At 40.8% G+C, this 15755-nt stretch overlaps 1 protein-coding gene across 2 annotated transcripts in view; it reads left to right on the top strand.

The window, feature by feature from the left end:
• Positions 1-15755, top strand: part of LAMA1 (laminin subunit alpha 1) — a 161869-nt gene that overhangs the window by 80339 nt on the left and 65775 nt on the right. For both annotated transcript variants that reach the window (XR_013995283.1, XM_081078720.1), the window contains exons 17-27: positions 833-960; positions 2377-2463; positions 3172-3383; positions 8997-9103; positions 9404-9584; positions 10610-10746; positions 11468-11704; positions 12784-12927; positions 13443-13622; positions 14745-14930; positions 15486-15613. Coding sequence is in view for 1 of the 2 variants with exons in the window: in XM_081078720.1 (XP_080934846.1) it covers positions 833-960; positions 2377-2463; positions 3172-3383; positions 8997-9103; positions 9404-9584; positions 10610-10746; positions 11468-11704; positions 12784-12927; positions 13443-13622; positions 14745-14930; positions 15486-15613 (1727 nt within the window). In the remaining variant the exon portion in view is untranslated. The remainder of the gene's footprint in view (positions 1-832; positions 961-2376; positions 2464-3171; positions 3384-8996; positions 9104-9403; positions 9585-10609; positions 10747-11467; positions 11705-12783; positions 12928-13442; positions 13623-14744; positions 14931-15485; positions 15614-15755) is intronic.

The raw sequence follows: 15755 nt of genomic DNA, 5'->3' as shown, positions 1-15755 counted from the left end.
TCCAGGTTTGTTTTTCAACGTTGTTGGGGCCGGTCTCATATAGCCTTTACTCTATGGCACTTTTAACACAACTAGGAAGGAATTTTCCTTCTGAAGTCTCTACTGAGTGTTCTGAGTGTTTGCCAGGATCTCCCCACAGCAGCTGGTAAGAATTCTAATATCTCTGAGCTCTGTGTGACTTCTGAATTTTTCAGCTTACATCTCACCTGTGCTTTATCTGGCCTCAAGGAGTTGTACTCTACGTGCAAGAAGCTTAGTATTCGCACAAGCAGCTTAGTATTGTTTAGCATTTTGGAGGGATCCCCCATGTAGATTTCTGGAGCTCTTGCTCTCCGAAGCTCTAGCCCTCTGTCCAAATTCCAGCAGGTTCAGCCTCCCCAAACTCTGATCTCTGTCTCCTCAACTCAGCAAGACCCTTAGCTCTGTTTGGCCAGTGTCTGCAGGCAACAAACAAACAAACATGTGGTTGTAAGATTCATTCCACCATCTCCTTTCTCTCAGGGATCACAGACCAGCACTCTCTGTTGTCCATTGTCTGAAAGCATTTGTTTAATAGATTTGTTCCAGTTTTCTAGTTTCCTGCAGAAGGGTAAGAATGTACCAGTTACTCTGACATGGTCGGAAGTGAAACTCTTATGCTTCGCATTTACGCACATTAAAATTGTATTAATTAATCTGGAAAGGGCAACCCTTTCTCATGTCACAAAATTTGGTGACTTGTTTTAGCATTTTGTGTTTTTTTTTCCTCTTGGACTTTAAGTTGTTTGTAGATATATCTGAGAGTTCTTTATGGAAATCTGAGCTGAATCTTCTTTTCATGAATGTGTCCTAGGCGTGCGGACACAACACCACTGGGGACCACTGTGAGCACTGCCTGCCTGGCTTCTATGGGCTGCCTTCCCGCGGGACTCCTGGGGACTGCCAGCCTTGTGCCTGCCCCCTCTCCTCCCCCTCCAACAAGTAAGCCTGACACCTCCCCCAGCAGGTATTGTCTGGCATGGCCAGGATTTCTGTCCAGATATGTACTAATATCCACAAAGGAAGACTTTGTATGTAATAAGAGTGTGAATTTTTCCCAGTAATAATTCATTAGGATTAAAGATGGAGGGGTGGATTGTCTTTTAAAAAAAAAAAAAGTTTTGTGTATTAAATTGTGTAAGGAAAGTTGTGTGATGGCAAGGACATTTGCATACTGTTTTTCCATTTGGTATAATGTTGGTCATGTTATTTCATAGGTATATATTGTGTGCCTACCACTGGGCCAGGGGGTACAGGGGATACAGAGATGAATAAAACGTATTCCTGGGCTTACGGAGCTTTTGGTCTAATGAACAAAATGTGAGGCTTATTGAGAATGGGCTGAATTCATTTAATTGATTGAGCAAGTATTTATTGAGCACCTACTATATACTGGGTCTCATGGTAGGTACTCTGAGTATCAAACTGTTTGTCCATGGCTGCCGGCCCTCGAATCCACAGTGTGGTCATGACCACAGTAGAGGAATGTCCACTGAACTGTGAGAATCTGCCATGAATGACTCTCAATAAACTCTAGATTGGAGATTTGAAGGATGAGAAGGAATTTGAAGGCAGCAGTGAAGGCTATCCTAAGCAGAAGGAACTGAGTGTGCCAAGGCGTGGCAGCATAAAAGAGCAGATCCATCTAAGGAGTTCAGTCAGTCCTGGAGCATAAGGCATGAGGGGACGTGGAAGGAGACAGTCATGTGAAGGCCTGTACATCATGGGGCATAGGGCGTGGTGTCCTGCAGGCCAGTGCTTTGAAAGCTGCTCTCTCTCTCTCTCTCACTGGTTTACCCTTTAGAACTCTTTCTCCATTCGCACCCAAAGAATTTCCCCCCTGGGGATTTTTATTTGAAATTACAGTATATAAAATATACAATCAGGGTTACTCTCCTGAAATCATGGAGGCCTCTTAACCACCCCCATACTTCCCTTCACAGGCCTTCCTGAGATGCAGGAGTAGAATCTGAAGGGACCCTGGTCAGCAGTGGAGGTCCTCTGGGAAATATTGATTGCTCAAGTGTGTAAGGGAACTCACTCTTGGTCAATGTGGGCCAGGTTCTGAGGCAGGCAGGCAGTGCCAGGGAACCCAGAGAGGAACCGGGCTGGAATATCTGAGCAGGCCTCCTGGAGGAGGTGACAGCTGAGTTGAGTATTGGGGAAAAGCTGGATGAGCCCAGGCAGAGAGAGGAGGAAGCACACTCCAGCTGAAGTGGGCCTTGGATTCTGGGCTAAGGAGTGAGAACCCAATGAAAGTTTATAAGGACAGGAGTGGTAGAAATTAAGCACTTAAAATATTTAGAAATTCTATATCCATGCATGGGAAAATTGCACTCATTTCTAATGTTTTGATAGTTTCAGCCCCACCTGCCACCTACATGATGGAGATGAAGTAGTCTGTGACCAGTGTGCCCTGGGATACTCAGGAACTTGGTGTGAGAGGTACTTTGCATTGCTCAACTGGTTTCCAAAAAGATGCATTAAAAACTATTTAACATAAATTCTATGTGTTTATTTTTAAATGTGTAGTTAAGTGTGGTTTTGGAGTTTTGGTACATGATTATTAATTCACGTAATCTTAGAGAAAAGCCGATATTTAATAACAAAATTAATATTGAAACTCCCAGAGAATGTTTTGAGAATGGCACTCGATCTCCTTGAACTAAATCTGAGTTCTCATCATCAATAACAACAGGAATCAGCAAGGAGTCAGTATTTACTGTCCACACATTTAAATATCCTTTTACCCTGGATAATTCCACAGGGGAGTGGTGGTTTGATTAACAGTTGTCTTCTGGCTCCTGAAAGCCAGTGTTGTCTGTTCCCACAAGGAAGTCTCAGTGCAGAGTCTGGCTACAGTCTATAGGAGAGGGTGACATCCCTGAGAGCTGGGATGTGGGTCCAACTGGCATGGGGCCAGGTCCATGTCCCCTTGGATTTGTGGCTCATTTTGGATGCGTTCCCCATTCTTCCCAGTGAGTAAAGGAAATCTGTGAATGTCTGAACTTGGAGTTGCATTCCTTCCACACTATAAATCTTTCATTAAAAGAGTCAGTCTGATTGATTAACCATTCAGAGAACCCCTGGATAGTGGGGTAATGTCTAGAGAAATTGTATTTATTTGGATCCCTCTTTCAATCTTTTATGCAGATGTGCAGACGGTTACTATGGAAACCCAACAGTGCCTGGGGAATCCTGTGTTCTGTGTAACTGCAGCGGCAATGTTGACCCCTTGGAGGCCGGTCACTGTGACTCTGTCACTGGAGAATGCCTGAGGTGCATTGGGAACACGGATGGTGCCCACTGTGAAAGGTGTGCTGACGGGTTCTACGGGGACGCTGTGACTGCTAAAAATTGCCGTGGTGAGTTCATGCGCTGTGAAGTCGAGTTCATTACTTATGGCTACGTGAAGTCTCCATCCATTTACTTACAGGTGTCAAAAAGTGCTCAGCCATGAGGTAACTTTATCTGAGTCGTTCTTGTGTTAATGCTGGGTATGGACCCAAGAACAAAGACATTGCTACTTACCCTATGGCAGCTGCATCAGTTACTCTACGTGAAGGTCAGATGGCCTAGAAAAGGTGCACTCTTCCATCTGAGGAGAAAGTGGTGCTTTACAAAGTGGTAGTACAGCTCTCAGGGACTGATATGAAGGAAGAGTGATGCTCTAAGCCTGTCACGTTTGTGAGGGAGATGCTAAGGGGTCTCGTGAAACAAATGGGATTTCAAGATGTAGGGTGGGAAATGGGGAGGCTCTAGCCCCAGAAAGCGGTGCGTCTTAGTGGTCTATGCCTGACCTAACGACCCCCATGTTACTCTGTAGGGCTTTGCTTAGATCCTTGAAATTATGAGTCAAGTAGAACCACTCACTGAGAAAAGCAGATTTTCATATGCCATAGCTGACAGACTTAAAGCTTTAGGTCCAATACAACCCTCAGATATGCGTGTGTGTGTGTGTGTGTGTGTGTGTGTGTGTGTGTGTGTGTGTGTAGCACAGTTCTTGAAGAAGTGAAAGAGTAACAATGACAATTATAAATTATTTTGATAATTTCCTATAAATGATGGACTCCTACTATGCTATTACAATGTGGCGACACAAGAGGGTGCTAGTGTGACAGACAAGATATTTTCCTAGGTACACATCAAGAAAGAAATCAACAAGGTTTTATAGTCCTGGGCCAATGAACCCGACCTTCAGTTCAGCAGCGTGGACACCTTGATTTGTTATTACAGGAAGATAATTATGATAACTGGTATTTTTATAAAACTCCAAAGTTGATTAAATTCTTTTGCAAGTCTCATCATTTCTTTTCATCTTTATGGGAAACCTTGATGATTTATTTCTTAGTTTATTTGTTACTTCCTAGGCACTGGATTGAGAACTGTGATAGGAGTTGGAAATTTATGGTTCAAGTCTATTGGGGAACTACATATGATGGGGTAGATGATAGGTACATATGTGGAGCTCAGGTTTTGGAGTCTGATTAATGTAGGTTATGGTCCAGGGTCGATAACTGACCAACTGTGTGACATTAGGAAAACTCATTAACCTCTCTGAGCCACTATTTCCTTATACATAAAGTGGACACAATTATATATATAATATATAAAGTATATATATAATATGTATATAATATATATATAATATACATATATATATATATATATATATATATATATATATATATAAGGCCTTTCCGAGAATTCAAAGGGATAACAAATTTAAAGTTGTAGCTATTAAATAAATGTTAGCTCTTATAATTGCTAGTAATAAAGCAGTAATCTTTATTATTTTTTTATATCAATGCTGTCCAACAGAAATGTAAGCCACACATGTAATTTAAAAATTTTCAGTAACCACATTTTTAGTAGGAAAAAGAAACAGGTAAAATATATTTTAATAATACATTTTATTTAGCCCAATATATAAAATGTATTATAATGTTATCATGTAATCAAATTTTTCAAGTATTAATGAGATATTTTCTTTCTCTTTTTGAAGTACTGAGTCTTTAAAATTAAGTGTATATTTTATAACCCATCTCAATTAAGATATTAAATTTTCATCAAAAATACTCGATCTATACTTAGATTACACAAAATTCATTGTTGAAGAAGGATTCATACATTCAAGTTATTCAAACATAGTGAATGTACCAAAAAGTCATTTTCCTTTAATGTATGCATCTACATTGACAAAACTATGTCAGTATTTTGCTGTGGGGATAAAAGGAAAGATAGGAAATAGAAGGTTTTGGTGATAAACAGAAGGTGGGGGAGCAGGGTTAGGACACGTAACCCTGAGGTCTGGCTGGGTCCAAGTTCTTGGCCAGGCAGCTGGACTGACACTGTCCAAGCTCTCTAGTTATAATTTTGATTCTTTTCTCATCTCTTCCTCCCCCATCCCTAGCTTTGATGTGATGAATTCCTACAACTATTTCTGGATATTTCAGTAAAAATCCTCCCAGGTATAGAACAGAGTCCCTTTTATGGGCTTCCAAAGATCCCCTCCACATGCTAATATAAGATTGTATTTTATTAGGCTAACCCAAGTAAAAAACTCAGTGTTCAATATCACTGACATGGGAAGTCCTATGGAGTTGTTGGGAAGGTGTTTGGATATTCAGGAATGCAGGAATCAGGGAAGAAATATAGGCTGGTAGTTGAAGTGATAGATGTGGGCATAGCTGCCCAGGGCAGAGAGTGGCACTGAGAAAAGAAAGGGCTGTGGTAACTCTGCTGAGCTCTAACATTAAAGGAACCTCATGTGAATTAAGTTAGTGGGTATAATTTTCATACTGTGGGGTTCTTATGAGAATTAAAATATATGAAGTCAGTAATCAGCAATGGTTTTAAACTAGTATTGGTTATAACATGAACAATTTTTTATTAATAATTGCTATTATAATTGTTATTACAGAAAGATATCCTGAGGTTTAAATTTCACACTGAAAAACAGAGAAAATTATATGCTTCCCTCCTAAGTTTGCTACAAAGGTTAAATGAAATATTGTCTGTAATGTGACAGGCGCAAACTGATAGTATGATAGAGATGATTTCTTATTATCATTAATATTCTGTGGTAATCATACAGTGAACTTTGAATTTTCACCAAAGGAAGGGAAAACTTTAAGTGAGACACAGAGGGGGAGGCCTAGAGGGAAATATGAGAAATAGAGAGGAATAGGAAGAATACTGAAGAATGGGTGTTCGGAAAACTTGGTAAGGAGAAAGTTCAAAAGGGAGAGAGCAGTCAGGGGTCCCATTCCTTAGAAAGATACAGCAAGATGAAGATTGAAAATCTGCTCATGGAATTTGTACCTGGGAAGTACCTGGAGACTTCAGGAAGAGTGCTTGGAAGATGGACCCTCAGATAAAGAGTTAAGAGTATGAGTGTCAGGTGGCATGTGCGTGTGTGTGTGTGTGTGTGTGTGTGTGTGTGTGTGTGTGAGAGAGAGAGAGAGAGAGAGAGAGAGAGAGAGAGAGAGAGAGAGAAGAAAATGTGGGCATATGTATGTGATGTTTTCGATGGGAGACAGTTGAGAATGGTTGGAGGCTGAGGAGTGTTTTAAAATACAAGCTTTATTATTATTTGGGTATGGCAAGGCCAGCAGATCAGATGACTACCATTGAAAAGATAGATGCCAGGAGGAGGGGGACACATCACAGCATGGGGCTGGCCCTGTGGGGAAGCTCCCAGGTTGGTCAGGAGGGAAAATGTGGGCTGGAGCCTTTTTGTGGTTTCTATGAGGCAGGATAAACAGACTTAGGATTGGTTGGTTTGAATAACTTAGCAGGCTCTGGGGCATAGGGGGCTGTCCATAGTTGTGTGAGGTATGGATCTGGGGTGATTAGTGCAGTGGATGAACTTGAGAGCCCAATAAAGAAGGCAGGCAGAGGTGTGGGCTCTGGGCTGATAGGTTTACACACGAAAGGCATCCCAGCTGTTTACTATCTCTAGAAATAGACTAACCCTGGGAGGGGTAATCTCTCCAGACTCAGCAAGGCCCCGGAAGTCAAAGCATCAGAAATACAGGAAATAAAAGGTATGTTTAATATAAAGAGGTAGTAGAGTTTTCAAAGGTTGGCTACAGAATGGGCAGAGCAGAAAGGGCAGCAGTGAATGGGGCCCATAGCACTTAACTGGCCTCCCGCAGGAGCTGTTAGTGTCAGCGCACTTCCACCAGGGAAAACCTCCAGTGAGAGAGTTCCTCCAGAGCTTGGCCAAGGTCAGTCAAGGAGGCAGAATTCCACCACCTTTTCCTGATCATTTGTCGTGCAGGGCGGCCTGCGGGGTCTCGCCTCCTGCTCCCCACATAAGAACGCAGGACATGGTGAGGCCAAAAAGGAACACCCACAGAGCCATAGATAGGGGAGTCATACTACTATAGTCTCACTGGAGGCTGGATTCACGCAATGTGCGATCTGCTGTCCGCTTTTCTGCCAACCGACCGACTCCCCATTTGCTAGCTGCAATCCGCCTGTCTGCAATCTACACTTAGCTCTTGCCAGCCCCCATTTTTTTGCTAGCATAGCCATAGCAGTTATAGCAGTGGCCAATGGCTCACTGGTTCAGCTGACGGCCAACTAGCCACAGCTGATGGCCATCCCATCACAGTTGATGACCAGTTACTATCTGAGCCAGCACCTTTCCATGTGAGGCCGAGGGCCTGGAAACTGCACTCCTGGCTCTGTCCCCACACTATCAGCCTTTCAGTTTCCAGCATCTCCCACTGCTCTGCCTCCCATTGCAGTGGGCTTCCACACAGAGTGCTTGGGGTTGAGATAATTTGCAAAGGTTTCCTTTTCTTACATTATTATACCATATGACAGAAATTGTGCATTTTCTGAATCCAAGCTTTCATAAATAGTATACATGCCTGGGGTATTTTGTCAGTGAACACATTTTTTTTTTCCCTTCTTCCCCCTCCACCCCCACCCCCCCCCCAACTCTGGTTCAAGCCATTGTTTCTCAGTCTAGTTGTTTAGGACACAGCTCCCTGGCCCATGCTGGTGTTATGAGCCTTGTGCTCCCCCTGGGTGAGACAGTCGGTTGCCAGTCGTGTCGGTTGGCTGCTCACGATGGCTGCCGGCCACTCACGCTGGCCACCAGCTGCTCATGGCAGCTCACAGAAGCCCATGGCAGCTCATGCTGACCTTCGGCTGTTCACTGCAGCCAGCTCCAGGGAGAGCCGTTGTTCACAACCTTAGCAGTAGAGGGCGCAGCTCACCTCCTGTGTGGGAATGGAACCGGGAACCTCAGCATTAGGAGCTCGGCCCTCCAACCATCTGAGCCACCAATCTGGCTCAGCGAGCATATTAAATATTAAAATGAAGTGCATATTGACACGTGTGGCATGAATATCATTTAAACATGTCTTGCTTTCATTAAATTGCATCACTTTGAAAAGGTAGGGGATTTTGTAGCTTTAATCATCAATATTATAGCTAGATAAAACTGAAACATCTAGCCTGAAGGTAAATATATTAGAACTACATATGACTCGTGACTTAGAAGAGGGAAATGTTTTTCATTAAATTATGAGATATATTTATTTAGATTGCTATAACTGAGCTTTCAAATATTAAATATTGACATGGTTGGAATGAGAGAAAATGGCTACATTGATTTTGAAATCTCCATTGCATGTTTTTTAATGCAGATTTGTGGATATACATTGGTGGGTCATTTAAAAGTTTTCAAGGAATTTATGAAATTGGTCAAGTTAGTTTGCTAATAATTATCTTAATGAATTCAGTAGTCTATTTCCTCTGTGATGGTTCCTCTACCAACCCTATTTTGGCTTACTCTTCAGAAGAAATGCTAAATATTTAAAGTTATTTCAAAGTAATATATGTGTTTTTTTAGTTTTGTGATTTGAATCATGAATGTGTACAATTTTTCCTTTGGGGATTAAGGGATCTCATAACCAAACCCAGAAATGGACACGACTATGTTTTTTTGTGTGTGTTAGCCTGTGAATGCTATGGAAAGGGCTCCTTTTCTGGCATCTGCCATCCTGAGACGGGTCTCTGCGACTGCAAACCACACGTGACCGGACAACACTGTGATCAGTGCTTGGTAAGATGCCTACTGGTCATTGCATACAATTAAAGTATTAGTGATGTCCATAAACGACAACTTAACCTTGGTTCAAATGAAATGAATTCCCGACTTCTTGAAAGAGCTAACACCCAAAACGCAACTGGTATATGCTGTGCATGTAACTAGAGAGTATGTATTCAGTTTACAAAGGACTGGAATAAACACTTTATGATTCTATGAAACACCCTGCGTTTGATTTGGAAAACATCCTAGTATTATTAGTTATTTATTAAAATGTATTTTGGCTTCCACTATTTTGCCTCTTCTATGAAACAGTATGGCTATTACGGGTTGGACACAGGGTTTGGCTGCCTGCCCTGTGACTGCAGCATGATGGGCTCTATGTCAGATGACTGCACGGAGGAAGGCCAGTGTCACTGTGTACCAGGTGTGGCTGGGAAAAGGTGCGACAGGTGTGCACATGGCTTCTATGCTTTCCAGGATGGTGGCTGTACACGTAAGCTCTTGAATTCATTATTGAGACTTTATAGTAATCTCCAGACTTCTCTTTGAACCCTCCTTTGATTTCTAATTCTGTTAAGTTCCTTTGTTGTTTTTCTCTTCTTCACATGTAGAATTTCATACTTTTTTGTTTGTATCCCTATTCCAGATACATCCATAAGCTTTGGTCAGGTTCTATTAATTGTGTGAGCTTAGATTAATTACTTCACTTCACTTAGCTTTAAGTTCTTCATTTTTAAAATGGACAAGCTCATTATAATGTCCATCCAGGATTTTTAAGGTTGTACATCAAGTCTTTTAACACAGCATTTGGCATACAATAAATGCTTGATAAATACTAGTTCTATCTGTTCTTCCCACCTATCCAGGGTTTTCCCAGGCTGTTCTATTTCACCCCTGTATCCCCGTTACCTCTCTTCCAGCAGCATTTATTTTTATTTTATTTTTCAAAGATTTTTATTAAAATATAGGTAACATTCAATATTATATTAATTTCGGTGTATACAATAGATATTCAACATTTATAGACCTAAAGACGTGATCACCATAAGTCCAGCAACCATCTGACACTGTACCATGTTATCACAATATTATTGAGTATACTCCCTAAGTTGTACATTACATCCTTATGACTTATTTGTTTTATAGCTGGAAATTTGGAGCTCTTATTTCCCTTCACCTTTTTAAATTTTTCAATTACAGTTAACATATATTATTATATATTAATTTCAGGTGTAGAGCATAGTGGTTAGACATTTACATAATGAAAGAAGTGGTCCCTCTGACTAGTCTTGCTATATTATTGACTATATTCCATATCCAGCAGCATTTCTTGACAAGGAGGAACAACCACCTCCCATGAGACACAAAGGGGTCTTGGGAATCACATGGTCTCTTTCAGGAACTAAAAGAATGGTTTAGATTATTAGTGAGAGTGAAATAACTTGTAGCATCAGCTCTTACTCCTTCCGTTGCACTGATTGTCCTGACCTGTAACACCACCATCTGTCTTTGCTGTAGCCTGTGACTGTACTCACACTCAGAATACATGTGACCCAGCATCGGGGGAGTGCATCTGTCCTCCTCATACTCGAGGCGTAACGTGTGAAGAATGTGAGGACAAATACTGGGGCTATGACCCGGAGCACGGATGCCAGGTGTGACCTATCGTCTGTGCGTTTTCTTAACCGAGCATTACTTTGCTCTAGCGAGTTGAATTCCCTTTCTTCTATTTGCTTGATTTTAACCTGTTGCATAGCTTTATGGTTTATATTTACAACTCAATATGGATTGTAGGAATCAAAGTGAAAGAAACAGCAGCATTAAAATATGTGATTCTAAGAGTTCTTCAAGACCCTAGCTGTGGAATTGATGGTTAGAAGGTCAAAAAATTATTAAATATATTGTAAATATATTACATATTATATTATATTATAAATATATAAATATATTATGTGATATATACTATCTTCTAGGATTAGGGCATCAATCACTTTATTGGGGGTTTATGTCCATTCTCAAAGGGTTCTAATTTTTTATGTAACTTTTTCAGTTAAACTTAGATATAGTTTGTGTTTTGAGAACAGAGGTAAAATTACTTTGCTTCTAAAATAATGTTGCTGGACGGTTTGGCCCTATGAAGCAGACTGAGTTTCAGGTCACATGTGCCACAAAGATGCCCAAATGTCCACAATGCAGTTCCTGCCTCCTGCTGGCATGTGGCAGAGTTAATCCATAGAGCAATATCGAGAGATCCATTCCTTTGTATAATTTCCCCACATTTAGTGTTTTCTGCTCATCCCAATATGTGCACATTATGAAAATGTAAAAGCTGCCTTTGTATTTATTTAGGTGTGTTGTTTTATTCCCTTCTTTCAGGCCTGCAATTGCAGTAATGAAGGGTCAGCCAGTCCTCAGTGCAATGTGCTCACTGGCCATTGCCAATGTAAGCCTGCATTTGCTGGACCGAGCTGTCATCAGTGCTCCTTTGGCTTCAGAGACTTTCCAGACTGTGTGGCCTGTGACTGTGACCTGAGAGGGACATTGGTGGACACCTGTGATGAAGAACAGGGTCTTTGCAGCTGTGCAGAGGAAACTGGTACCTGCTCTTGCAAGGTATGGGCCCTTGGTGCTCCATTTTCTTCCTCTCACCTTCTCGTCATAGTGACTTTTGAGCTTTTAACTATTTAAATAAGCAGCCAGGTTTTAGACACATCTCATAATGAGTAAATAATACCTTGCAGGTCTGAGTTTAAATTTCATGTGTGCTCTTCTAGAATGATGGATGATTCTTTAAATGGAAATTTTACTGGTCATTGCAAATGCGAGATGATGGAACTGATTTGAAAAACACTCTTGAGTTTTCTATCATGTGTTCCTGTTGGCTGAGTAGCCAACCTGTCTTGAATATATAGGTAAAATAGATAACACAGAGCTCAAGGAGATTTGTGATTTGAGAGCTGATAATTATTCTTTTGTATATGCTGACCAGATTAAAGGAAATCCGTGTTTCTTATTTTCCGAGGAGGTAAGATTTCAACATCATGTTTAATTCCATGTATTTCCATTAGTTTTCCCATTGTGTTTTGTTATAAGAACCATGGCCCAGGTCCTTATAACAAATCACAATGGGAAAACTAATGCAATTACAGTTCTGAAAGGGCCTCTGGCCACCTTCTCTGGTCCTTTCCTGGGGCTGGAAAGACGGAATCCAGAGGGTACTGGGTTGATTAGTGACTGGGGATGAGGAAGGGACAATTCAGGTAGATCCTACAGCCTGGGGGTAATGGAAACATCAGTGGATATTTTTGGCTTCCCACATTTATGATACTAGCAGTTGTCATTATAGCCCGTTAGAACGGGAGAGACTTGCCTTAATAACCACCTCATCCGTGAATCTTCAGCCTGACTGATCATCAGAATCACCTGAAGCCTCCAGGAGATTCTAATCAGGGAATGTGTACTTTCCAAAAACTTCAAGATGATTCTGATCAGCAGCTGTTGTGGGGAATCTCTGATTGAGTCTCTGAGAGAACTAATGCTCAGAGAGGTTAAGGAACCTGCCTAAGGAACAGCTAGTCCAGGGATGTTTCTTGACCCAAACTGACTTTTATGATCTACTTCATTTCTGTTTGTTCAGAAATCATTTTTATTTTTTTTTTAGGTAAAAATGAGTATTATTTTTTCCCCTTTAGGAAAATGTCCTTGGCCTTCAGTGCAGCGAGTGTCGAGCTGGCACCTACGCTCTCCATGCTGACAACCCTCTGGGGTGCACCCCGTGCTTCTGCTTTGGGCTGTCACAACTCTGCTCGGAGGTGGAGGGTTATGTGAGGATGCCAGTAAGTTAGGAATGCAGTTAAAATGTTCTGTTTTTAACCCCTCTCCCCTTGGGAATTAGGTGGGGGTAGGAGAGAGACAGTCAAGTACTTAAATTAATTTTTGCTCTTAAGGCATCAGAAATCCTAAGAAACTAATTTGGGTTAGTTATGAATCAGAGCTCTACTTCTGCTGTCCAGAGAAATATGTGGAGGTGGAACTAAAGGTATTCAGTGTTGCTCCTTAGCTAATCTATCGAAAGCTTTAGTTGGAGAGAAGATAAGATGGCAATATCTCAACAGTGTCCTTCTTATAACTGAACATTGTCCCGTGTAGCAGCAGTTTGACCCTAAATGCAATAGATTAAAACATGTTCACTTCATTTCAATCAGGGTTTAAGTTTAAAGGAAAAGTTTTTATTATTCCTGTTTTACTAAAGAAGCTGTCTTATCTGAAAAATAATGGTAGAATCGGACAAATCAAAGGTATGGAGTAAATTCATGTCCTAAAGTGCGTTTTTCCTCCCTTCTATGACTAGGTAACTCTGGACTCAGATCAGCCTCTTCTACGTGTGGTTTCTCTGAGTAACCTCAGGGGTACGACTGAGGGGGTGTATTATCAGGCCCCTGATGTCCTCCTGGATGCCGTGACCGTCAGGCAACATGTGCATGGAGAACCATTTTACTGGCGACTGCCGGGGCAGTTCCAGGGAGACCAGGTGAGGCCCACACCCAGCCTAGAGCCGGTCCACATTCCCAAGGGGATATGGGTATAATTTGAAATCACAATAGACTGGGTTTGGCCATCATTAACTGAAGTGGTTATTAATTTCCTCTTCTAAGTGGGGATGGAAAAGTTTAACACTTATAAAAATCCCCCAAAATGTATGGTTCTTTAACATTTTTCATTAATTTTGAAGTCTTTAAAAATTCAAATCATTTTGTTTTCCTTCTCAAAGTAGTCATTCAACAAATATTTATTGTTTTTACTAATGTAAGTTCAGTAAAAGCCTGGGTGCCATTGCCTGGGCAGTTTGGGGGAAAATAAAAACCTATAAAAGACTCTTGAAGGTATCACTTGCATTTTTGTTTATATAAATAGTGGAGTCTTTGTATGAATTCACCCTGATCTTTAAAATGTGCGACTATACATCCAGTGTGTCTATAGATATAGATAATCTTTAATTCAAAGGAGCTTGAGAATAATCAGGACGGTTACTACATTGATTTGTTATTCTGGAGCTTACCTTTGTTAGTATCATCAAGAAGGAATCTGTGGGAGGTGATGGATGTGTCTGTGGCTATAATGGAAGTGATGGTTTCACGGGTGAATGCATATCCCAAAACTCTTCAAGTTTTATGCATTAAATATATACAGCTTTTTACAGCCAATCATACTTCAATAAATTATTTAAAGAAATTTTGTATTATATTCCACATATGAGTGGAAAGGGGGTGCGGGGAGGGTGAAAGGGTCAAATATATGGTAACGGCGGGAAACTAGACGTTGGTGATGAGCACGCAATAGAGCACACAGATGTTGAATTACAATGTTGTACACCTGAAAATTATATAATGTTATTAACCAATGTTAGCTCAATAAATTTAATTTTAAAATCCTTTGTAAAAAATCACTTACCAAAAAAAGGACTATAGCTTAAGTGAACTTAAGAATCCATAATTAAGTAGAATTAGAAGGAAGCAAAGCCTAGACAATGTATTCTACCCATGTGATGTATGTTTCAGTACATGATTTCTTTCAAATGGCAGCAGGCTTGTAATGACATATTTTTAAACCAATGCCTTGTCAGAGAAGTAAACAACAATTTACTATTTGGTAGCTCATGGCCTATGGTGGCAAACTGAAGTACAGCGTGGCCTTCTATTCCTCCAATGGCGTGGGCACCTTCAACCTCGAGCCTCAAGTGCTCATCAAAGGAGGCCAGACCAGAAAGCAAGTCATTTATATGGATGCTCCCGCACCAGAGAACGGAGTGAGACGTGAGCAAGAAGTAGGAATGAAAGAGGTAACCATGCATTCTTTTCATATAAGCCCCAGAAAAGTGTGAACTTGGCTATAGATATAATGAAGTCATGAAGCAGCTGTAATAGAATGAGCACGGAGATCTGGAGATCAAAACTGCAATGGTTTTAGCAAGATTTCTAAAAATGACCCCGATTTCTATTCTCAAAACAGGGATATTAAGCTTATATTAATATAATAGCAACTGCGTCTTAAATTCTTTATCTTGGTACACAAGTCTCAAACTGTGTGGACATAATGGTAAGAAGTCTTTGGGCTTGCTTGGGTCTAGGAAGTGAGCCTTCATTCACTGGGCAGATATTCATTGACTGTCTACTCTGTGGCTGGCACTGCCATAGGTGATGTGTGTCTTGATAAATGAGACTGGCACTGGCCCTGCCGCTGGGAGGTGTCAGGCAATCTTCCTCAGTTAAACTTAGGGTCATGCACAGAACTGGGTTCATTTCTGGAGAAATGTACAAAAGAATCATTTTCTTTGTAAGTTCGTTGCTTCTGAGAATTTGTACTCTGAATTTAATTGAATGTGTTTCATCCGCAGAATTACTGGAAATATTTTAATTCTGTTTCTGAAAAACCTGTCACACGCTCAGATTTTATGTCTGTTCTTAGTAACATTGAGTACATCCTCATCAAAGCATGTTATGGTCAAGGATTACAGCAAAGCAGGTACTTGGAAACTTCTATAATTTAGAAAACATTTTTCTTATATGAAAGCAAGCTGAAAGGATTTGATCTGCTTTACCCCCATTACTTCCTATCATTCTTAACATGGATTTCTGTTCTCCACCAAAACCTTATTAAATATTAG

Source organism: Rhinolophus hipposideros, assembly GCF_964194185.1.
Source record: "Rhinolophus hipposideros genome assembly, chromosome: 17".
In the NCBI taxonomy this organism is placed as follows: Eukaryota; Metazoa; Chordata; class Mammalia; order Chiroptera; family Rhinolophidae; genus Rhinolophus; species Rhinolophus hipposideros.
Note: the sequence above shows the minus strand (reverse complement) of the source record. Positions and strands in the feature narration are given on the sequence as shown.